The 23,437-nt window shown below is 39.0% G+C and overlaps 2 protein-coding genes and 1 pseudogene across 8 annotated transcripts; 1 reads left to right on the top strand and 2 right to left on the bottom strand.

The window, feature by feature from the left end:
* Positions 1 to 1,275: 1,275 nt before the first annotated feature.
* Ssb (small RNA binding exonuclease protection factor La) lies at positions 1,276 to 11,597 on the top strand. Of its 2 annotated transcripts, none has more exons than XM_021635579.2 (12): positions 1,276 to 1,432; positions 2,925 to 3,016; positions 6,264 to 6,367; positions 6,560 to 6,734; positions 7,540 to 7,647; positions 7,722 to 7,822; positions 8,855 to 8,926; positions 9,183 to 9,222; positions 9,863 to 10,003; positions 10,504 to 10,696; positions 10,824 to 10,961; positions 11,212 to 11,597. In XM_021635579.2, exons 2-12 carry the CDS (start codon positions 2,951 to 2,953, stop codon positions 11,298 to 11,300), a joined length of 1,227 nt encoding a protein of 408 aa, XP_021491254.1. In that variant the 5' UTR covers positions 1,276 to 1,432; positions 2,925 to 2,950; the 3' UTR covers positions 11,301 to 11,597. The 2 variants fall into 2 exon arrangements, with proteins under 2 accessions (XP_021491254.1, XP_060246469.1); XM_060390486.1 differs by having other exon boundaries at positions 1,314 to 1,432; positions 2,942 to 3,016.
* On the bottom strand, positions 10,217 to 10,315 carry LOC132656162 (small nucleolar RNA U13; annotated as a pseudogene).
* Mettl5 (methyltransferase 5, N6-adenosine) lies at positions 11,301 to 23,160 on the bottom strand. 6 transcript variants are annotated; one of them, XR_009593924.1, is made up of 8 exons: positions 22,785 to 23,159; positions 19,815 to 19,929; positions 19,291 to 19,472; positions 17,685 to 17,767; positions 13,500 to 13,551; positions 12,646 to 12,770; positions 11,814 to 11,863; positions 11,301 to 11,404 (listed from the first exon to the last, which is right to left on the bottom strand). XR_009593924.1 is itself a non-coding variant. In XM_060390488.1 (8 exons), the coding sequence occupies exons 1-8, from the start codon at positions 22,891 to 22,893 to the stop codon at positions 11,383 to 11,385; spliced, it is 642 nt and encodes a 213-aa protein (XP_060246471.1). In that variant the 5' UTR covers positions 22,894 to 23,160; the 3' UTR covers positions 11,301 to 11,382. The 6 variants fall into 6 exon arrangements, 4 of the variants coding, with proteins under 4 accessions (XP_060246471.1, XP_021491256.1, XP_060246472.1 ...); XR_009593925.1 differs by lacking the exon at positions 12,646 to 12,770 and adding an exon at positions 12,510 to 12,597 and having other exon boundaries at positions 22,785 to 23,158; XM_060390488.1 differs by having other exon boundaries at positions 12,742 to 12,770; positions 22,785 to 23,160.
* Between the last annotated feature and the right edge of the window lie 277 nt (positions 23,161 to 23,437).

The raw sequence follows: 23,437 nt of genomic DNA, 5'->3' as shown, positions 1-23,437 counted from the left end.
AGCAAAGATGAAAAGAGTGTTAGATCCCCTGGACATGGAATTCCAGTAGGTTGGAAGCCTTCCCCAGCCAGCACCATTTACACACACAGAACACAGTAATAGTGCAGGCAAAACAAACATACATAAAATAAACCTTTAAAAAATGAAAATGTAGAATTTTGTGTCTCACAGTAGATACTTCAAAAATATTTATTGAACTTAATTAGTCTGAACTTAAAACTGAGTATAATGCTAGTAAGTACTTTTTCTCTTTGGCCAGAATGATACCTATATTTTTAACTTATAACCACTTTTTTTCTTCCAAATTTAGATTGTTTATCTGTTTGGGACTTGGCAAAAAGCTCTGGGATAAAGACATAATTTTATGAAAATAATTCTTATATTCCAAGAAAATTGAAGGGAATAGATTATGTCATACGGAGCTAGGATCTCTGAAAGGTTAAAATTGTTAAGTAGAAAGTGTACTACCAGGAACGGGATCTGGTAAAACGAAGGTTTCTGTACTAGATGGCTCTACTTTATCTTGAGGGACAGAGAAATTGAATAATTTGCCAAGGTCACACAGTTTGCCGGGAACAGATGAAAGCACTCATCATTCAAGTATGAAATCTCTTGGATCATTCTAAATGTATTTCTTTCTTAACTCTTGGCCTCCATGAAACTATTTTTAAAGGTTGGCGCCTTTGTGATTCCAGAAGTGGAGTGTCTAGAGGCAGAAGCGTAGAGTTTTGGATCAGTCCGTTTCTCTTTGCGGAACTGACTCTAAAGCAAATATAAACAGCAGCAGCAAGAACAGCAAAAGCCAGGCGATGTCTGTTAGGTTCCAGCCAGCTCTTCTTATTGAAGCAGGATTTCGAATTACAGGCCAGTTTGTGCTTCAGAGAGCCAGCCTACCGGGAACCAAGAAACTATGTTTTTTCCAGGACCATAACACGATGCAAATCAAATACATTAAAATTATTAAAAAGGGGCAAGCGTGGTAGCACACACAAACACACATACACACAAACACACACACACACACACACACACACACACACACACACCCTGTCTCCAAAAAAAAATGGAAAAAAGAAAAGTCAAGCACTACATAAGGAAGGAAGGAAGCCTCGAATATTCTGTCCAGAGATACTGAAAAACAAAGACCTCAACAAACACACTTCCTGCGATACCCTCGACGTTCTAATAGGCAATTTAACAATTTCTCGGGCGGAGGGCGGGACTCCGAGGATTGTGGGAGACCGCCGCTTCGGCGCACGCGCAGTGAGTCGCGCAAAGGAGCGCGCCCGCGACCACGCCCACCTGGCCGCAAGGACTGCCGGGAAAGTCCCCATCTTTAAGCGCGTTTGGCTGGCCCGCGGGCGCTCGGAAGTACTGGCGCTTCTGTCGTTGTTCTTGAAGCTGCGGTGACTGTGGGATCAGAATCTTTGAGGTGAGCTTCTCGGAGGCTGCGGGGGAAGGTACAAAGGACTGTGCTCTGCGTAGTCCTCGCCCTCCTGTCGTTCGCGCCGCGTGGGCCGCGGCCCGTGGCAGTGTGCTAGGCTGCGGCCCGAGGGGGCGCGGGCCTCGGTGAGGCCGCGGAGCGGGCCCCTGCCAGAAATGCGGGCGTCCGGGGCTTTCCACGTGGCAGGGGCCCGGGCGGGTCGGTGTGGGAGGTCGCGGCTCTCGCGGGGCCTTTGGGTTGAGGCCGGCCGCATCCTATCGGCGTCCTTTCGGTTTGTTGCTTGCACGTCTTTCCTGTCTGGCCGAAGGCGGATGTTTCGGACCTTTAAGTCTCTGGGATGGTCGGTGCGGGTTAAACGCTACCGGGCTCTGTGGGGACTATACTGGAGGCCAAAGGAATGGGGCCTGCAGTGTCGCCTGTGTGCTTTTTGTTTTTGTTTTTTTTTTTCTTTTTTTTTTCTTTTCACCCGCTTCAAAGCTGCTGCTGTATGAAACAGTTCCAAAATTGGTTAGGCTACAGAAGTCTTGCAGGGGCTAAATAGGTTGTTTTTGTTAGTGTTTGCTCCTTAAAGGAACCTAGCTTTCAGTAGAAATGTGATTCTTCATAGTGGTAGACAAACCAGTCCCCGAAACAGTAAACTCTGAAGTGGAATGTGTACTCTGTATATTCCCCATTACAAGACACTGTGCCAACAGTAACTCATCGTTATATTCAACTACTGCAGATATTTTTGATGAGCGTGTACACTTTCTCGTACAATATGGCTGGGTGGTTTAGTAAAGCGCAGAAAGCTAGTAGGTCAGAAGATCCGGTTTGTGATTTCTAGCAAACCAATATCGCAGACTCTCTTTATTCCAGGATTGTTCTCAGGCTGTGAAACAGGAAACTGGCTATAGAGTTAATAGTGTTCTAGACACATCCTTCGCTCCAGCACCCCCAGTTTAAAATTTTTGTGTATCCGTGCTCTCAAGTTCCTGTTTTTCTTATATTCAGTTGTATAGTGTCTAACCACCATAACTTACATATCTGAATTTTTTTTTTCATTTTTTGCCAGTAATGAGTTTTGGTAAGTCAGCTGGGACTAATTGAAAAGAAATGCAAACCACATCACTCAAATGGCATTGATTGCTATAGGTATACACTGACAGATTATAATACCGATCTTTTTAAAGCTAGGAGAAGTGGTTGAGTGGACAGTTTTTTTCTCTCTGAGGCTTGTTTTAACAATTACATGAGTTCTGTTACAAAGTAGGCTCCTGGTTTACTGAAAGGAATAGCAGGTTGTTGACCTTGAGTTTTTCACCCATAATCCAGAAAGTGTTGCTTGACTGAGATATATGAGAATTCTTAGGGAAACAACTTGTAAGATTAGAAGTTCTTCAAACTAAAAAAAAAAAAAGTGGCATATTTTTATTTGTTCTCTTTCTTGTATTTACTGTTTTATTATGTACATACATAATAATAATAACGTTTCTACCAGTGTGAGAAATTTTACAGATAGCCACAATGGCTGAAAATGGAGATAATGAAAAAATGGCTGCTCTGGAGGCCAAAATCTGTCATCAAATTGAGGTATGATTCTTGTGTTGTTAAATTGCAAAACTAAGTTCCTTCAAAGGAAATGTAGGACCTTAAAATGAAAACAGAACATCTAGTGTCGATATTTGGGCTTATTCAAATATCTGGCTTGGCTTTGATTCTTGGAATTAATATGAATGTAGTCATATTATTGGGGTCAAGTTAGGAGACTCAAGAATTAACAGACATTCCAAAAGTAACACTGCAGACTAGTGTTGCTTTATTTTATTTTATTTTTTGTTGTTGTTGTTTTATTTTTGAGAGACACAGTCTCATAACCATTTTGAGTTTAATGTCCAAAGTATTTTCCTTTTCTTTTTCATTTTTTTTTTTTTTTAAGACATGGTTTCTCTGTATAGCCCTGCCTGTCCTAAACTCACAGAGATCAACCTGCCTCTGCCTCCCTGAGTGCTAGGATTAAAGGCATGTGCCAGCAGTAGCTCACCAAAGTATGCATTTTCAAAGTCCTGTTAGCTTTTCAAATTTAGATTTAGATTGAAGTGTTGTCAGTAACAGTAATAGCTGTGTGGGAAATTGTCCATAAATTGTTTTCATGCTATGAAATTATCATCATTTATTGTGTGTTTAGTTGGTTTTCTTTTTTTTTTTCTTTCTTTCTTTTAAATCGTACCCGTTTGCCATTTCCATTGTCCTGTAGTATTTTTCTTTTCTCTTATTTTTTCCCCCTTCTTCGTATTGGAGATCAGACTCAAACTTAGGGCATGCTAGGCTCAATGAGCTGCATTTGCATTCTCCATGCTACCAGCTTTGGTTGTTTGTTTCTTTGTTTTGTAATTATTTTTACGTGCATTGGTGTTTTGCCTGCATGTATGTCTGTGTGAGAGGTGTCACGTCCTCTGTATCTGGAGTTACGTGTAGTTGTGACCTTCCATGTGGTTGCTGTAAATTGAACTTGGATCCTTAGTAAGAGCAGCCAGTGTTTTAACCGCTGCGCCATCTCTCCAGCCCTTTTTGGCTCGTTTATTGGGGGGGGGGGAGATGTGTTTTCTTAGTAGCAGAGACAAATGATAGATTGTTTTACTATTTAATGCTTAGAACAATAACGAAGTTGTTATAAAAAGAATAATGTTCCTCCCACAGCCTATGGCCTCAGATCTCGCTCTCTCAAGATAGTCAGATGCCATGGTCAAAATGTATTGTTTTTAATTTTAGTTTACTTTAATGTGTATAGATGTTTTGCCTGCATGTATATTTGTGCACCTTGTACCTGTCTACTATACAGAGAAGCCAGAAGTGGGCATTGGATCCCCTAGGACTGGAGGTACAGATGGTTATAAGCCCCCATGTGGGAATTGAACCTGGTTCCTCTGAAAGAGCATTCAGTGCTCTTAACTTCTGAGCCATCTCTTTTTTTAAAGGAGGTTTTATTTTTTTTTCTTAAAGAGAAATATGAAGTACACAGTAAAATTACTCAGAGATACAGATTTCCTAAACATCTTCAACCAGAATACTTAATTTTTATTTTTCCTGTTCCCCAATGAAAGGAGACAATGTTTTTAGGGTGTATGTTTTTTATGTCATCAATAGTAAGTCATTAATAGTCCATCTTCCCAGATGTGTAGAATCTAACAGTTTCATGATGGATACTTTATATAAATCTTAGTAAACAGGCCTACTGCCTGCTCCCTGCTGCCTTTGGTTCTTTTTGAGACAGGCTCTCATCTTGCATCTTAGAATCTCTAGTTGTCCTGGGAAATTATACAGCCCAGGCTGCGCTTAAACTCAGAGATGAGCTTGCCTCTGCCCCTCAAGTGCCAGGACTAAAGAGCATGAGCCATCATACTCTTTTTGTTTTGTTTTTTGAGCAGGGTTTCTCTTTAGTCTTCGCTGTCTTGCACTCGCTTTCTAGACCAGGCTAACCTGGAACTCACAGCAGTCTGCCTGCCTCTGCCTCCCATAGTGCTGGGATTACAGGCATGTGCAACTGGCTTTTTAAGAAATTAATTAATTTATGTGTTTTTCCTTAAATTGTGTGTCTGTGTCTGTCTTCATGTGGGTATGCAGCCCTCAGGGGCCAGAGGTATCAGGTCCCTTTGAGCTGGAGTTACAGTCGCTGATGAGCCATCTGACTAAGGGTATTAGGAACCTAACTCAAATCTTCTGGAAGATCAGCTAGCATTCTTTTTTTTCTTTAAATTATTTATTTATTATGTGTACAATATCTGCATGTGTGCTTTCATATCAGAAGAGGGCGCCAGATCTCATTATAGATGGTTGTGAGCCACCATGTGGGTGCTGGGACTTGAACTCAGGACCTCTGGAAGAGCAGACAGTGCTCTCAACCTCTGAGCCATGTCTCCAGCCCCAGCTAGCATTCTTAAGCACTGAGCCATCTCTCTACTTCTCCTGTGCTTAGATTTGCTTAGTGCTTGCACGATTACATTATGATTATGAGAAGGTTATAGCATTGGCTCAAGCTATGATCATTTGGTTTTTGAGATTGGGTCTCATTATGTAGTACCTGCTGGCCTGTGTAGAATAGCCTGGTCCCAAATTCAACTTCACCTACTTCTACCTTCCTAGTGCTGGGATTAAAGGCATTTTAGCTTTTGATTAGTAGTGATGTTAGATTTTTTTTTGTTTGTGGTATGTGTTTATGTAATTTTGTTTGTGGTATGTGTTTATGTAATTTTTTAAAGTGGCTATGTATGGTGGTACATATATTTAATCCTGGTACCTTGCGGAGTAGAAGCAGGTGGATCTTTTGAGTTTGAGAACTTTGGAGAAATTCTGCCTCGAATTCCTAAGGAGAGGTACAGGCATGACCATAACACTTGACTTCCCTCTTAATTTATAAAAGTCTTAATAGATGAATATATTTTCCTTTTTTTCTTTCATGTTGCTTTTGACATTCCAAGTAGTCATTTTTGGGCCGTTTTTTTTTTTTTTTTTTTAACTTTTAGTCTGGAGAATGAACCCAAGTCCTCAATTTTTTTCCATATTGACTAGAAAGAACTTTTAAAATATTTTAGATCTTTAATTATATTTTTGAGACTTTCTATTCTAGTTATACATTTATTAAACTGGTTCACTAACATTTTAGTATTCTATTTGTGTTATATGTACTTTATTATGGTCTATTAGGAGAAAATGTTTCTAAGGTCTTTTAAGTTTTAACATACTTTTTAAGGTGTAAAAAAGTAGTTTTCAAAAAATTCCATGATTGAACTCAGTGCTATACAATACTCTAACTTACGAAATACATTATAATTATTCACAGTATTATTTTGGAGACTTCAATTTGCCACGAGACAAATTTTTAAAAGAACAGATCAAATTGGATGAAGGCTGGGTACCTTTGGAAATAATGATAAAATTCAACAGGTAAGATTTTTTTTTTGGTGGTTTTTTTCCGTTTCTGGGGATAATGACCCAGGAACTTACACATGTTGTCATTGAACTACACTATTTTGGGGGCTGATCCAAAAATCTGCAAAAAGTCATCTAAGTTTTCTGTTAGTGTTAAGAGCTACTACTAAATCTGCTTTTATAATTTTTTATATATGTACTCTTTAGGCTAAACCGGCTGACAACAGACTTTAATGTAATCGTGCAAGCACTAAGCAAATCTAAGGCAAAACTCATGGAAGTGAGTGCAGACAAAACTAAAATCAGAAGATCTCCAAGCAGACCCCTCCCTGAAGTGACGGATGAGTATAAGAATGATGTAAAAAACAGATCTGTTTATATTGTAAGTGGGTCTTCAGTGCATTTCATATTACCTTTATTTAGAAGGAAAATACATAGAGTGAAAGGATAAAGGCTCAATAACCACATTTGGCCAATTACTATATGTTTATTGTTCTTTTTCATTTTTTAATGTGTATTGAAGCATATGTACTTTTAAGCTTTATCATTGTTAATGTTATATTGTTAACTCACATGTAAAACCCTGTCTATTCCTGGGAAATTATTATGTAGATCAGGCTACCCTCAAACTCATAGAGATCAGCTTGCCTCTGCCCCTCAAGTGCCAGGATTGAAGAGCATGAACCATCACATCCTGCTTTTTGTTGTTTGTTTTTTGAGACAGTTTCTCTGTGTAGCCGTGGCTGTCCTGGATTTGCTTTGTAGAACAGGCTGACCTCAGACTCACAGTGATCTGCCTTTCTCTGCCTCCCCTAATGCTGGGATTCTATAGTAATTTTATAGTAATAGCTGAATTCTGTAGTGATTTTCACTAGCATATTAATTTCTAAATACATAATGGAAAGCTTTAAACATAAGTAGATTGAGTAGTGTGAAGTACCATTGCCAAACTTGAGCAGTTCTTAACATGTAAATAATGCTTTGTCTCTGCTGCAGCTGAGTTATTTTGGAGCAAATCTCAGGTGAATCACCTATTGCACTCGAGAATAAGGTTATTAAACAATTAAGAGAGGGGAGAAAAAGTACTTAGATCTGGCATCCTTTTGAGACAAAATAAATGAGTTTATTCTGCGGAGAGTTGTTTAACCAAGAGTCATTATTTGTACTTCTTTTTTCACTTTTTACAGAAAGGCTTCCCAACTGATGCAACCCTTGATGATATAAAAGAGTGGCTAGATGATAAAGGCCAAATACTAAATATTCAGATGAGAAGAACATTGCACAAAACATTTAAGGTATGATTATTTGATATAGACTTTCTAGTTGTGAAATACCGCTTTAGAGAAAATCTTATTCTGTCCTTTTGTAGGGGTCAATATTTGCTGTGTTTGATAGTATTCAGTCTGCAAAGAAGTTTGTGGAAACTCCTGGCCAGAAGTACAAAGACACAAACCTGCTAATACTCTTTAAGTAAGTCTTTTCACTTATGTCTCTCAGGCCACAAAATTATTTGGAATTGATAAAATGGATAAGATATAAACAGCATCCCATGTACAGTTAATATTACCTTCAGTATGCTCCGAACTGGTGTTTGTTCAGTGGTAATTATAATGGAAAGGGGTTTTTTAGAACCCTTTCTAAGCTAATTTATTGTTAGTGCCTGGAGGTGTATATGTGTATGATGAAGGTGCACATGTGCCATATGGAGGTTAGAGGACAACTCTAGTCAGTTCTCGCCTTCCACCTTACACAGATCCCAGTGACTGAACTCAGGTCATCAGTCTTGTGCAGCAAGTGTTTTACCTACTTGTGTGGGTCCTTAGGATCAAACTTGATCAGGCATAGCAGCAAGTCATTTACATGATGAGCCCTATTCATACCTTTTCATTACTAGTGAGTATTGAGAAAAGTTGTTTTAGTATTTATTTGCATCTAAAATTTAGATAATTAAGCAAAAATAGATAATCAGAATGTCTGGTTCTTATGTTTGGTTTTTTGTTTTGCATAAACATGTTTTTAACATACAGTATAAAGGTTTGAGGATTTAACCACATTCTTGTATGTTAAAACACAGGTTAGGATGGTGGGCTGGAGACATGCATTAAAGGTTAAGTACTGGCTGTTTTTCCAAAGGACCCAAATTCAATTTCAGCACCCCATAACAGCTTTCAATTGCCCATAACTCTAGTCTTTAGGGATATAACCCCTCTTTAGGTCTCAGGTACCAGACATGCATGTGATATATAGGTATACACCTATACACATAAATAAAAACTTTAAAAGGTGAAGACAGGGTTGTGATGGTACACACTTTTAAAATGAGCATTCAGTAGGCAGAGGCAGGTGGATTTCTGTGAGTTCAAGGCCAGCCTGGTCTACAGAGCAAGCTCTAGAATCACCAAGGCTATATAGAGAAACATAATCTTAAAAAAGAAAAACAAGGAAAAAATTGTTTTTCAGTTTCTGTCTTTGCGAGCTTAGACTGTGTTTTATATTCTTCAGGGAAGATTACTTTGCAAAAAAAAATGAAGAAAGAAAGCAGAGCAAAGTGGAAGCTAAATTAAAAGCTAAACAGTAAGTGTGCTGAATTCTTTGTGACATTTAAATTAATGCTTTGACAAGTTTAGTTCTGGGATGAGCTGCTGATGAATGTGTGGTAATGGGTCTGTCTTTATTAGTAATGAAACGGCCTCATGATAACCTAGAGGCTATATTGTTGTATGATCAAAAATAATCAAAGGATTTGCTTTGATTAAGTGGGTTGGTGATATTAGTCAAGGTTATATAGTTAAGTATAAACACATTATAATCACAACACATTTATTTTTAGAGAACATGAAGGAAGACACAAGTCAGGAAGTACTGACACAGTAAGTAAACTAAAGACACGATAATTTAAGTTCTTTCTGAATTTAGACTCCATATATGTTGTGTTCATGGTTGCATGCCACTGCAGTTGTGTACAGATGAGAGGCCACTGTGGATCCAGGCATTGCACCTAGGTCGCTGTTTTGGCCACATGCACCTTTACCTGTTGACCAGTCTTGCTGGCCCCTAGGTTTCTATTTATGTAGACATAAGGTGTTCACCACGTTATCTGGCTGTTTTAGGATTGCCTATGTAGATCAGTTAGGCCAAAAACTTGGAGAGATCCACCTACTTCTGCCTCCCAATTGCTGGGATTAAGGAAAGGCATATACCATTATGCCCTGCTAGAATAAATGTGTGAAGAGTTTTTAGAGAGTGTAAGTGACTCTAGAAGGTCACTGCTTTAGTGGTGCATAAATAGTATTATCTGGGATTATTATATTTATTGGCAGATAGTTATGTTGAACTGCCACCTATAGAAGGAACTAAAGCAAAACCATTGTAAAACAGTAAGGCATTGTAAAACTAACTTCATTTTAAAAAGTACTGATGTCTCTTTTTCCTTACGTAGGTATAGAATGGCGTGTGCCATTTTGTGAAGTTGCACTTAAAATCATTTGATGGCCTTGTATATTTTTATAGAGAGCTCTAGAAGGAAAGATGGGGTGCTTACTGAAGTTTTCAGGTGACTTGGACGACCAGACCTGTAGAGAAGATTTACACATGCTTTTCTCAAATCATGGTGAAATAAAATGGATTGACTTTGTCAGAGGAGCAAAAGAGGTTTGGAAACATCTGTGTCCTTATTAGCAATCAGTTTATAAGTCTATAGAATGTTATTTGTTATAAGAAAAAATTACTAGGAAGCAGTCTTTTTTTTTTTTTAATATTTAGAAAGTAGTTTGTTTATACAGCATGTTGATTAAAATAGCTCCTACTTAGTCATTTACTTTTGTCTTTAGTCCTTTTACTGGATGCAATGTCTTCTTCCCCCCATGTTAGATGGGTAATATGCCGACATTGAAACAAGTTTGTAGGAGGCACGTACCGTGAAAAGCCATGATACCCCAGCCTACTGATGAGCCAAAAAAAGATCTGATTTTTGTTGATAAATAACTTGGTATTGGTGATTGAAGTTTACTTTTAAAGCATTCCTTCCAAATAATCATTAAAATGCATTGAAAATAACAATACCAGATATGGTAGGTGTGTGGAAGGGAGAAAAGGAATTGTCGGGCTACAAACTGAAGAGTGCAACATTAATTTTTCATTTTGATGTGTAGGGAATAATTCTCTTTAAAGAAAAAGCTAAGGAAGCACTTGACAGAGCCAGAAGTGCACATAATGGTAACCTACAGTTAAGAAACAAAAAGGTGACTTGGAAAGTGCTAGATGGACATGTGGAAAAAGAAGCAATGAAAAAAATCATGGAGGATCAGCAAGAATCCCTAAACAAATGGAAGTCAAAAGGAGGAGGTCATTATTCTCACTTTTCACTAATAGTTGGTTGTTTTATCTCATCTTTACTTGAGTAAAAAAAAAAAAATCTTGGTTTTCAGCACACTTAACATTTTTGATTAAGTTCTCAATCGTGTTTGTACAGGCCGCAGATTTAATAAAGGAAAAGGAAGGGGAAATAGGCCTCCCTATGCTGGGGCACCCAAAGGAAGAGGACAGTTTCAGGGACGGAGGACAAGATTCCATGATGACGATGATCATCATCATCATCGTCGTGGTTCAGGTGAGCCTCTTCCAAGTCTTTTGTGGACAGAAACAAGACTTTCTCTGCATAAGTGATATTCTTGAACTGGTATCAGCTTCCTTGTTTTTGCTGTTTGACAAGTGAGAGGCTGGTTGAAAGATGACTTTAGAGATCAAAAAGTCAGTATTCATGGAAAAGATTTTTCTTCTTGAAGTTATTATTAATAATTGTACTCTTAATAGAGCAATTTTTATATTGAATTTAACAAAAATTATTTGCAATTGTATAGGACCAATGAAAAGAACAAGAGATGGAAGAGACAGAGAAGAACCTGCATCAAAGCATAAGAAAAGAGAGAATGGTGCTAGAGACAAGTAGTTTAGTAAGCAACATTTTTATTCATCTTAGTTAGATTTTAAGCTGCTTTTTGTCCTCGGAAGCTTTTAAAAAGAAAAGCGAATTAGGTCCACTTCAATGTCCACCTGTATAAAAGGAAAATATTTCATTTTACTTGTCTTCTTTTTGTTGTTATCCAAATGGAAGTTTTTTAAAATGTATAGTTCTGTTTGTGTTTGGATGATTCAAATATGAAAAGGAAGATTCTTCCTCTTAATTGCCTTTGTAATATGAGAATGTATTAGTACAGACTTGTAAAATATATACTGTATAAAAATAGTCAACAGTTGATTTCTTCCTTTTTCTTTTTGCTCTTAAAACTTTTCATAAAGAACTGCAACTAGAATATTGACTGCAGTAAGTATGGGCCCTTCCTATAGTTAATTTAACTCTCTCAGGCTGACTTTTATTTACCCATGCAACTTGGTAAGACTAGGAATGACTTGCAAAGCTTTTGAATACAGAATGTACACAGGCCACAATTGGGAAACTTACTGATTTCTTTTTATGGAAGTTGTACAATGCTGGCAGGTCATAGCGAAGCTCTGTAAAACAAGCCAAACGTTTGCCTTTAAAATATTAAATGCTGGTACACATAACATTTTACATTCATCACTTGGACATAACTTGAAATGCTGATTTGTCGATTTGGGTACGGTGTTTCTGCTATTTTGATTTATGCCAAAATTTGAGGCTATGGAGAATAGTTAAAATGGCTAACAAGTGAAAAAAAGATTTCTATGAAAGTAATAGGATGTATCTATAGCTGATAATATAATGTCCATGCTTATTTCAAAGATTTTCTTTTCATTTTTAATAATAGTTTGTTACTAGTTATTTTCTAACAAAATGAAAGCCCCCCCCTTTTTTAAAAAAAAAAAAAAACTTTCCTTCTTAATCTCACTATCTTTCATATCTTCCAACATAATTATAACCCTATAGTTCTTTCTGGTTTTAGGCTCTAGTTAAAGCTGATGGTCTAAAGATCAGCTGCAGAGTACCAAATGTCTGGATTAATACTAGGACTGTTATAAAGAGCTCTGTATTGAGTTGTTACAGAAAGTATGCAACAGCAGAAAACACTTCAAACAACAGGAAGACCAGTAGGTCTTTTGTGAACAAATAAGTAGATGCTTTAACATCCTAGGACCAATTCATGGTAAACTTGTCATGTAAAAAATAAAGTGGTACCTTGCACCCCAGCATTCAGAAAGCACAGGCAGGTAGGACTCTTTGAGTAGAAGGCCTGGTTACATAGTAAGTTCTAGGATAACCAGAACTATAAGAGACAAAATAAAAAAGCTATTCTTTGCATGTTTTATCTTGCCTTATTACTGTTGATCCCAGTGCCTTGTGCGTACAAGCAAGCATATTACCACATCCCCAGTCTTGATTGCACTGTTTATTTCAAGCTCAAAATTACCCGATGACATCTTCCTTCTGATGTTTTTTCTGTCAATTTAGTAAAAAGGAAAACAAAAAAAGACATCTCTTATAGTTACAGTGTGGAAGTTTATGTTCTATCTCTCACCAAAAAAGGAAAATGCTGGTGCTGTTCAACTGTCTATTAGGCATAAATTGCTGGCATTTTCAAACATTTCATACCAGTCCAGTCCTCCTATGTTCAAGCCCATGTTTTCACTCACTAAGGATAGTAGTCTTTTGCCACAGCCTGGTATGATTAAATACCTAGGTGCCCTGACCGGTTTTTTTTTTTTTTTTTTTAAATTTTTTTAAATTTAGTTACTTAAGTCTTTTTCCCCTTTCTTTCTCATGTATTGAGTGTCTGATCTGCATGTCCACAGGCCAGAAGGGGCACCAGATGGTCATGAAGCATCTTGTTGTTGCTTGGCAATTGAACTCGGGACCTCTAAAAGAAACAGCCAGTGTTCTTTATCACTGAACCATCTCACCAGCCCCACCATTACATCTTTCAAGAAACTCAGGGCAGGGATGGGGGTGTTATGGGAGTACAGGCCTTTAATCCCAGCACTTAGGAGGCAGAGGCAGGCAAAGGTCTGTGAGTTCCTGGCCAGACGACAAGAAAATACATGAACAGGCAAACCTTGGTAAGTGTTCACCACCAAACTGGATAACATTCCATAGTGTTTTTTCAGTACTTTAAAAACCATAGGCTGGCCTATTGGCCTTTTAAGTAACTAAGGTTGAGATTTAGCTTACCTGCAATAATTTCTATCTTGACTTTCCATTCTGTAGCTTTCTTCTGAATATGCTAAAACAAACATTTTCATATGAGTTGATGTTTAGATCAACAGTGTAGCTTTATTTCATTTGTGAATAACAGCTACCCTGGGAATATCTGACAGAGATCTATGTCAACGGGCAGTTCAGTGGTGGGATGGCAGAGAAGAGCATGGTCTGGAACCATGGCCTTTGGAACTGCAGGTATACTATTTAGCATCTAAGTAAAGTAGCCCATGTTAAATCATTCTGGGCCTACCTCATTTTAATGTTCTGAACAGTGTTCTTACACAGCACCCAAATACATTAATTTATATACGTGTGATACTCTTAGAATGCTGAGAGACGTTGAAATTTGTTATTACAATCATGTTGGCTACAGTGGGAGTCATCTTTAATTGTCATCAAATCGATAAAATGTTTCCCCCAATCTTTTAAGGCTCAAATTTCAGATACTGTATAACCCTTTTGCCTATTGGTGTCACGTATTGTCTTCCAGTATACACACAGGCACACACACACACAAGCACACATATAAATGAGTTCTGGGTTATTTCCTTCCTCTGACAATCAAAAGTGTAGGGGCTCAGTAGCTAGGTGCATTTGCTGTATCATGAGGACTGGAGTTACCATAAATGCTTCTAACTTCAGTTCCTAGAAGACAAAATAGGATTGCTAAGGCTTACTGGCTTCAAGTTCATAGAGAGCTCTGCTCACAAGGAGGACACTGAAGTGTGCTCTTCTGCAGTGCTCTCCTCTCCCTTCCATACGGATACACAAAACCTTAAAACAGTTGTTTTTTTTTTTTTTTTTAAATGACAAAAAAAATGTAGACTTCAACATAAATGGCACTAAAAATTCATGGAATTTTAGGATCCTTGACAAATCTTTGAGAAACAGGTAGTGACATTCATTGAGTATTAGGATAGTGAGATTCTCTGTAACAGTATATGGTTATGGCAGAGATGCAAAGGAATGATGGGTTAAGTGGGATAAAACACCAAAAAAGCAGTCCCAGAATGTCTGAGCAGAGAACCAAATTCTTTCCTTGCTGCATGAGGTAAAAAAATTAGATCTTTAAACTTTTATCAAAATTACATCAAATGTATGTATACCAAGAATAGCAAGTCAAGTACTTCATTACAACAGTCTAGTTAAGGAACCTGGGGTAAGCCAGAGCAGTGTTTGTTCTAAGTAATACTGAAGGGAAGTTACAAGCTTTATGACAGGTGTATCTGTAGCATACAATAAAGGACTGCTTAATATCTGAAGAAAACTTACTCGTCCTTCCCAGTGTACACAGTACTCACCACATCAATCACTTAAATTAAGTTTCTTTTCTAATTATTTTTGTTCTAAGTGGAAAAGAAACAATAAAATCTGACAAAGTAATGCTGATAATTCTGCCCACCCCCCTCAGGCGTACTGTCAATAACAACCAGCAAAGATAAACATAACTAAATTGTATTAAGATTTGTCTTTGTGTAACGTGTGCCTAGTGCCCTCAGAGGCCAAAGAGGGCATTGCATCTTCTGCAACTGGAGTGAGTGAGTCATCAAGTGGGTACTAGGAGGAATTGAACCCAAGTTCTTTGCAAAAGCAACTAGTGTTAAAAACCATTGAGCCATCTCTCTAGCCATTTTATTATTTTAGTTGTGTGTTGTAAGTACATGTGAGTATATGAATGTTGAGTGCAGGTTTGTTTGGAGGCTAGAGGCATCAGATCCACAGGAGCTGGAGTACAAACTAAATTCAGATCCTCCGAAAATGCAGCAAGTACTCTTAACCACTGAATCACCTCTCCAGCACTATGATGGTTAATTTTAACTGTAATCTGATATCTATAATTCCTATATAAGAGAATGTCAGTGAAGGATTATTTTGTTTGCCTAGACACTTTATTTTATGTCTGTGTTTTGCCTGTATATCTGCACCATTGTGTATTCTGGTGTCCTAGGTCAGGAAAAGGCATCAAATTCCCTGGAACAGCAGTCATGGATGGTTGAGAGCTGCCATCTAGGTGCTGGGAATTGAACCCATGTCCTCCAAACAAAGCAACAAGTGTTTGTTGTTTTGCATGTTAATGTGAGAAGAAAGCCCATTTTGGGCATCACCATTGCCTGGGTTTCCTCCTGAACTGGTAAAAATGTAGAGAACAAGCTGAGAACTGACAAGCATGCATGCTTTTTTTTTTTCCCCCTCCTGCTTATTAACCTAAGCAGGAAGTTCCTACCTTGACTTCCTGTTATAATGGACTGTAAGTGGAGCTGTAAATGTCATCACAGCAACAGAACAATTCAGGGATTGAATTCAGGTGGACAGGCTTCGTGGCAAGCACCTTCACTGGTTCAGTTATTTTGTTAACCTACTTACTTTTTTATTTTTTTGAGACAGGGTATATCATGTATCTCAGGCTGCCTTGAAACTCCTTTGAAGCAGAGGAGGACCTACCTTGAGCTTTTGATACTACCCCATTTACTTCCTGAGCTCTGGAATTTTAAGTGTGTACCAGCATATCTGTTTTATGCTATGATGAGGCTTAAATCCAGGTGGTCTGATGTATACAAGACTGGCCTTAAACATCCTTTGTAATTGAAGGTGATCTTAAATTTATCATCTTGCATTCACCTCCCAAGTGCTGTAATTATAGGCATGAACCAACAAGCAATTTTATACTTTTAAAGGGGCTTTTAAATTACCATATACCCAAACTGATTCCTTTGGTCTGCTTTTTTCTTTTTGCTGTGTATGCATGTGTTTGTACATGGCATGTAAGATTGATACTTGGTGTACTTCTCATTTGCTGTCTTTTTTGAGCCAAGAGTGTGTGAGGACAAGGAGAGTAGAAAGATGGCTCAGCAATTAAAAGCACTTGGCTGTTCTTCAGAGGACCTGGGTTAAATTCCCAGCACACACTATCTGTAAATCCAGTCTTGGGTATCTGATGACTTCTGATCTCCTTGGGCAACCAGGCATACATTTGAATACATATAGGCAAAATATTCCTTATACACATAAAATTAACAAAATGAAATCTTGAGATACACAATCATTTAATCCAGAAAAGTATATGAAATATAGCCTTTTTTCTTTTTTTTTCTCCAGACAGGGTTTCTTTGTGTAGCCTTGGCTGTCCTGGACTCTCTTTGTTGAACAGGCTGGGGTTGAACTCATACAGATCTGCCTGCCCTGCCTCCCTGAGTGCTGAGATTATAGGCATGCACCACTGCTCCCAGCTTAGCTTAGTCTTAGTTCCTTCCTAAGAATACATGCTCATATAGTAGATGGCGCCTTGACCAGATGGAGGAGCTAAGAAGCAGTATAGTTTATAGTGTTCATCCAGAATGAGCTGGGTCTAGAGTCAAATATTAGCTTATTATAGTGTTCTGAAATACATCTTTTCACGGTATTATATGTGCTACATGCTGGCAGAAGGAATAATAAAGTAGTTTTTTTTGTTTTTTCTTTAACATAATTTGTGTGACATGTAGCTGAATGTTCCACAGCACACGGGTGGGTTCTAGAGATCCAGTTTGGGTAGTCTTGGCAGCAAGCCAAGTACCTTGCCTACTGAGCCATTTCACCAGCCTAGGACACGTAGTTCTGAACTCAGACCTAATATTCTTTAGGTCATGTTTTTAAAAATCAACCCTTGGGAGCTGTGGGGGAGGGAGGCACAGGAGATGTGGGGGGACATGTCTGTAATTCCAGTACTTGGGGAGGCAGAGGCAGGTGGATCTCTTTTAGTTCTTTGTAGCTTGGTCTACAAAGCAAAACCAGGACAGCCAGAGAAACCATGTCTGAACAAATAAAACAAAAAAATCAACCCCTGGGCCTGTGAAATGGCTGCCAAGCCTGATGGGTCTGAGTTTGGTCCCTGAGCTCCTCATGGTAAAGAGAACTGATTGCTAAAGGTTGATTTCTGTTCTCCACATGTATGCCCTGACACATGCATGCTCACACACATACATGGAAATCAATCAGTAAATAAAAGTAATAAAAAGCAAAATAAAAACAGATTTTGGTTGTTGTTTTTCCAAGACAGAGTTCTCTGTGTATCCCTGGCTATTCTCGAAGTCAAAGATCTGCTTGCCTGTGCCTCCTGAGTGCTGGGATTAAAACTGTGGGCCACTATTGTGCAGCTAAAATAGTGTTTAGGCTTACTTCTCTAGTTGATGATTTGTGCAAAGAATATACTGCTGTCCTTGCCATTCCCAATGCAGTCTTCAGAAAAACCATATCTGTCCCTGTAAGAGTAAAAAAGAAGAGTCCTGTTTATATTATGTATTTCTTAGCAGAGAAGATTAAATGAACAGGATTAAGTAGCATTTTTCCAAATTCCAAAATTTCTACTTCAAATTACTTCTTCAAAAAGGGTACAAATAAGCCAGTAGGTGGTAGCACAAAGGAGCCTCTAAGAGGCACATTAATCTAGTCTACAGAGTGAGGTCCTGGATAGCCAGGGCTACACAGAGAAACCCTCTCAAACAAAACAAAAAAAAAACAACAAAAATAATGGTACAAATAAAATATCCTGATAAAACGATGGCTGGAGCTGGAACTATCAGCAGTTAAGAGTACTTTTTGTTCTTCCAGAGTCCTTGAGTTAGGGTCCAGCACCCATAGGTGGCTCCTAACTATCCGTAATTCCAGATCCCAAGTTCCAGGTATCTGACTCCTGACCTCCTTAGGCACAAAGTTAGAAACAGGCTACTCTCATAGATAAAATAATTCTAAAAAATTTAGGTAACACCATAGGCTGCAACATCAGTGCTTAAATGCCTGGTGTAGAGACCAAAGCTTGATTCTTAGCAAACACCTGGTGGCTCACTGTAGCTCCAGTTCAGGGCATCCAGTGTCCTTGCCTCTTTGGGTACTGCACATAAGTGATACAAAGACATGTGCACCTATATACAAAATTAAAGTGTAAGCTAGGTGGGGTGGCACACACCTTTCATTCCAGCACTCTGAAGGCAGAGGATGCAGGATCTCTGAGTTTGAAGCTAGCCAGGTCTACATAGTGAGACCCATCTCAAATAAAATTTAAAAAACAACCCTGATGAAATAAAAATTAGGCTGGTTAAAAAAAAAGGGGGGGCTAATTTTAATATTCTAAGTGACTTAGAAAGGGGATTACAAAGAAACCACTTTAAACTGCATGGTTTCCCCCTTCCTATCTTGCCCATAGTACACACAAAAATCACAGTAAGCCCCTGTGGACATATGTTGGAACCCTCAGGCATTAACAAATTTTAGAAGCTGAGAGCATGTGCTCAGCATGTGTGAGATCCAGTTTCAGTCCCTGGGGTTCCCCCAAGGAAATAACAAAATGAAAAATTCAGGTTCTAAAAGAAGAAAATGCTTTAAAAATTTCATAAGCAGGCCTGGAGAAATGGCTCGGTGGTTGTGAGTACTATCTGCTCTTCCAAAGGACCCGGGTTCAGTTCCCAGCTCACAAGTGTCTGTAAAGCCAATTCCAAGGCATCTGACACCTTCACACTAATGCACCTCAAATAAAAAATAAATTTTTTTTAAAATAAAGTTTTAAAAATTTCATAAGCATGGGCGCTAGTCAGATCATCCCAGTTATTAATCAGAAATTATAAAATATTAACACAAATCTGTGAAAATACCAAATTCCCCACTTGTACACCACATGTGAATTCGAAGTATAAATGTGATTTTTGACTTAATGAGCAGTAGTGATAAAAATGACAACGTGGATTATTGCTTTAGAGATATATTAATATACTGTACTTTTATTACTAACCTTTATTATTTTTGGTCCCAAAGGGAGGATTCATAATTACTGTATCAAATAACTTGGACATTCTGTTAGATAATGCATATACATCACACTGAATCATATCAACATTTGTTAACTCAAACTCTTTCACATTCCTATTAAATATTTCCAGTGCATCTTCATCTACGTCAAATCCAACACACAACCTATAAACATAAAAAGACAATTTACAGGTTCCTAGTAAAAAACAATAGTAGACATTTTACCATGCATTTTTCAACCCAACTCCAAAGTAGGATTAAGAGTTGTTTTCAAGTGCATGACTTCCCAGTCTGGCAGAGATTGGAAATTTAGGTTTGCATAAGGGGATACTTGCTGTTACTAAAAATTTGATTTCTTATAAGGAAAGCTTTTGGTCTTGCAGCCTGTCCAAAGGGTACTCTATTGTATTGTTCCCCCTTATCCTACCCATAGAGTCCCATGATTAGAGCTGATCCAACACTTAATGAAGCCACGCCATATCCAAATAGTTAAAAATGATCACTTACCCTGCTCCTAACATTGCAGTCCCGATGCTAAGCACTCCACAACCACATCCGAGATCTGCAACCACTTTATTTTCAATGTCATCATACGTATTATGGATTGTATAGAGCATGCATGCTAAAAACAAAAATCAAACAGAAGAACATAAGTTAGCAAGCTTATTAAAATCTAATGCAAAGGGCTCTAAAATAATCTGCTTTATCCCCACATGGAGCTCCAGATTATTTGTTTCCCAGTTTGTTTTTTTAAAAGATACAATGTAATAACTTGGTATCTTGGAAGAGGCACCACAAAAGGATAACATACAGCAATAATTCCCAAATACTGTGGGACTATGTCTAGTTTCTGCTGATATTGCCAACACTGCCAAAACGTTCAAAACAAGTGCTCAACAAAGATATATGGATGCAGCTTTTCCTTTGATGCTGAGTTTTGTTTTGTTTTGTTTTTTAATGAGAGATTAAGGTCTATGAACAAATAATTCTGTCATACTAGGCCAAAATATAAGTTTAGTAACCTATTGCATCTACAAAACTGTTTTGAAATGTTACTGATCTGGGCTACATGGCTCTCAGAGGGTAAAAGTGCTTGAAGGCAAGCCTTGTTAGAGTTCAATCTCCAAAACCCATACGGTGGAAGTAAAATAAGCGTCTGCCACAAGTTTTCCTCAGACCTCCGATTGAGGGCTGAGACTTGTACAACACCCCACAAATAAATAGATAAATAAGTATCTGTAATTTGAAAACTAAAAGGACACAGAACTTATTTGCAGTATGTTTATCATTAGACTACAGGTATCACAAACTTCTACATCCACAATATAGACTTAGAGATATTTTTAAAATGTATTTTTATGTGTATTATTTATTATTTTTATGCTTTGCCTGCATGGATTTGCACCATGTGTCTGGTGCCACAGAGGCCAGAAGAGGGTATTGGATACCTCGTGGGTACCGACTCTGAGCTAGCATGTGGGTGTTGAGAATTGAACCCAAGTCCTCTGGAAGAGCAGCTAGTGCTCCTAACCTCTGAGCCATCTCCCCATCCAAACTTAGAAGTAATATCAATAGATGCACATATTCATAATCTACAACAGAGACTTGATAACAGAACAAAAGGTCAGGGCAGAAGTAGCTGAGATCACAGAGTTCTCAAAAACAAGACTCTCACATACACATGTTAAACAGGGAGTAACACCACCAAGTTTTCCTAGTTCATATCTGAACCCAAGAAGAACTGCTGGCCATCACTTAATGTCTGAGGACTCAGAACATTGATTTATAACAACAAACAGTCCTGCAGGGCTGGAGAGTTGGCCCACTCAGTAAGAGCACTTTTTGCTCCTGCAGAGGGATTGGGTTTAATTACCAGCACCGGCATGTCAGTTTCCAACTACCTGTAACTTCAATCCCAGGGAATCCACTGCCCATTTCTGAACTCCACAGGCACCATGCACATATGTGCTACACATATATACATGCAGGAAAAACACATAAAATAAATCTAAAAACTCTTATGTGCGCATTACAAACCAGGTGTGAAAGAATTGATTCTTACTTCTTTTGAGAAAGTGTCTCATCATATAACCCTAGCTGGCCTGGCCATATGGTCCAGGATGGGCTTGGGTTCACAATGATCCACCTGCCTCTGCCTTCCAAGTGCTGGGATTAAGGCTGTGTTCCAGCACACCTGGCCTCTAATTTTTATCTTTTAAAAATTAGATTTCATTATAAAACCCTACAACCAGAAGGCTGTACAAAGTCACATTGAGAAAACCAGGAACTAGCTTGGTAAGTAGCTGGCTCAGTCTGTACTGTACTTCCTCTGCAAGAATTAAGACCTGAGTTCAGATCCCCAGCAGCAATGTAAAAGGCCAGGTGTGGGGTACATGATTAGAAACCCAGAACTAGGGACATGACAGGAGAATCTCTGAGGCTTGCTGGTCAGCCAGTTTAGGCGAATGGGTAAGCTTAAATACATTAAGATCGTGGCTCTAAAACACCTGATGTTGACCTCTGCCCTCCACACATGCAGACACGAACCTACAGATGCTAAATACATAATAGAGGAAACTGGCCTTAATCTGGGCACAATTCAATGTAATTCTTTGGCTGGTGATATGACAATATTTTAGAGTTAAAACTGTAATCTATGAGTTTTATTGGCAGCTTAGAAACAGTTATTTTGGAACTGAAAAAGATTCCCAACCAAAGGAATTTGGCTAAGTCTTCGCTGCTACTCTGGTAACAGGACTGACATATTAATGGCTTCTGCTGTATTTCTTCCTACCCTCTCAGTTGGTAGGAAAGTGAGGGTAATTTGTTGGTGAGAGACGCAATTTGTTAAAAATGAAAAACATCCTCAACTTTCCAAAAGCATGTAACTCTGGTTCTAGCACCTGTTTCTAGGGCAGAGAGGCACAACAGGAATCGCTGTCCTTGATTCAGTACGAAATTTTTTTTAATAGTTTATTTTTATTTTATGTGTGAAGGTGTCAGATTCCTTGGAATTAGTGGTACAGACAGTTGGGAGCTGCCATGTGGGTGCTGGGAATTGAACCCGGGTCCATTTGGAAGAGCAGACAGTGCTCTTAACCACTGAGCCATCTCTCCAGCCCCTCAGTACGAAATTTATCCGTATTAAGCAAATATTTAGTGAGCTCCTAACTGGTACCAAGACTCTTCAGACACTGAAAATTCAGGTGTGAACAAGGCTAACAGATTTCTTGCTCCTGAGAATTTACAGTGATGAGAGAAACAAAACAAAAACCTGTGACAATGCAAATAGGCACTCAGAAAAACGGTAAAAAGTGTGTGATCGGGTTAGGCGTGTCTGTATGTCGCCATGTCATAAACCTACTTAAAAGTGTAGGATTTCTCTAGAACATCGTTATATCCAAATTAGTACTTATTTTCATCACCAACTGGACAGGAATAACTCTAGAAGAGGGCACGATGAACCAGCCGCCCTACCTGCAATGTGCGGCCTGGTGGGATACTGTTCTAGAAGTAACTTGGGCTTTTCGAATCCATCCACTTCTTGCAGGCGACTCTCCAGTTCCTTAAGCCTTAACTTCTTCATCGTTTTCACCTTATTTTAAAGTTTGGGCTCCCAGGACTTCATAGCACAGGGCCTGCCGGAATGTCTGCCTACCCGAAACTGTCCAGCGGTGCAGGGGTGGGCGGGGCAGACTATTTAGGATTCAGCGAGGGACGCCCCACAAGCCCGCGTGGCCTGCCGCCCGCCCGGGGCACCTAGGAGAGTCCGGAACGCACGCCGAGGTGCCTAGACTAGTCGACCCTCGCGGGCTATCCCCGCCGCGCCGGAAGTGCCGATGCGCACGCGCGCACACTGCCGGGCGCCGGGCTGCAACCTGTGTAGATCGCCGGGGTTCCGCCGAGGACACGAGTGTTCTTTTAGTCCGCATGGGCGCCATCGGATGAAGCGGTCCTCGAAGGCCGTCGCAAGCCAGCCTTGGACCAACCCTGGGAACGCCAGCTTTGTCTTGAGTACCATAGCCCTGGAAAGGATGGGGAAAAGAGTTGACAGCTACACAGGGCACCAGGCCAGCGAGACCCAAGTCTCAGAAAGTAGCGATCTACACCCACCTCTGCTTCCTCCACTC

Source organism: Meriones unguiculatus, chromosome 8 (assembly GCF_030254825.1).
Source record: "Meriones unguiculatus strain TT.TT164.6M chromosome 8, Bangor_MerUng_6.1, whole genome shotgun sequence".
Taxonomy (NCBI): Eukaryota; Metazoa; Chordata; class Mammalia; order Rodentia; family Muridae; genus Meriones; species Meriones unguiculatus.
This window is presented reverse-complemented; position numbering and strand designations above follow the sequence as displayed.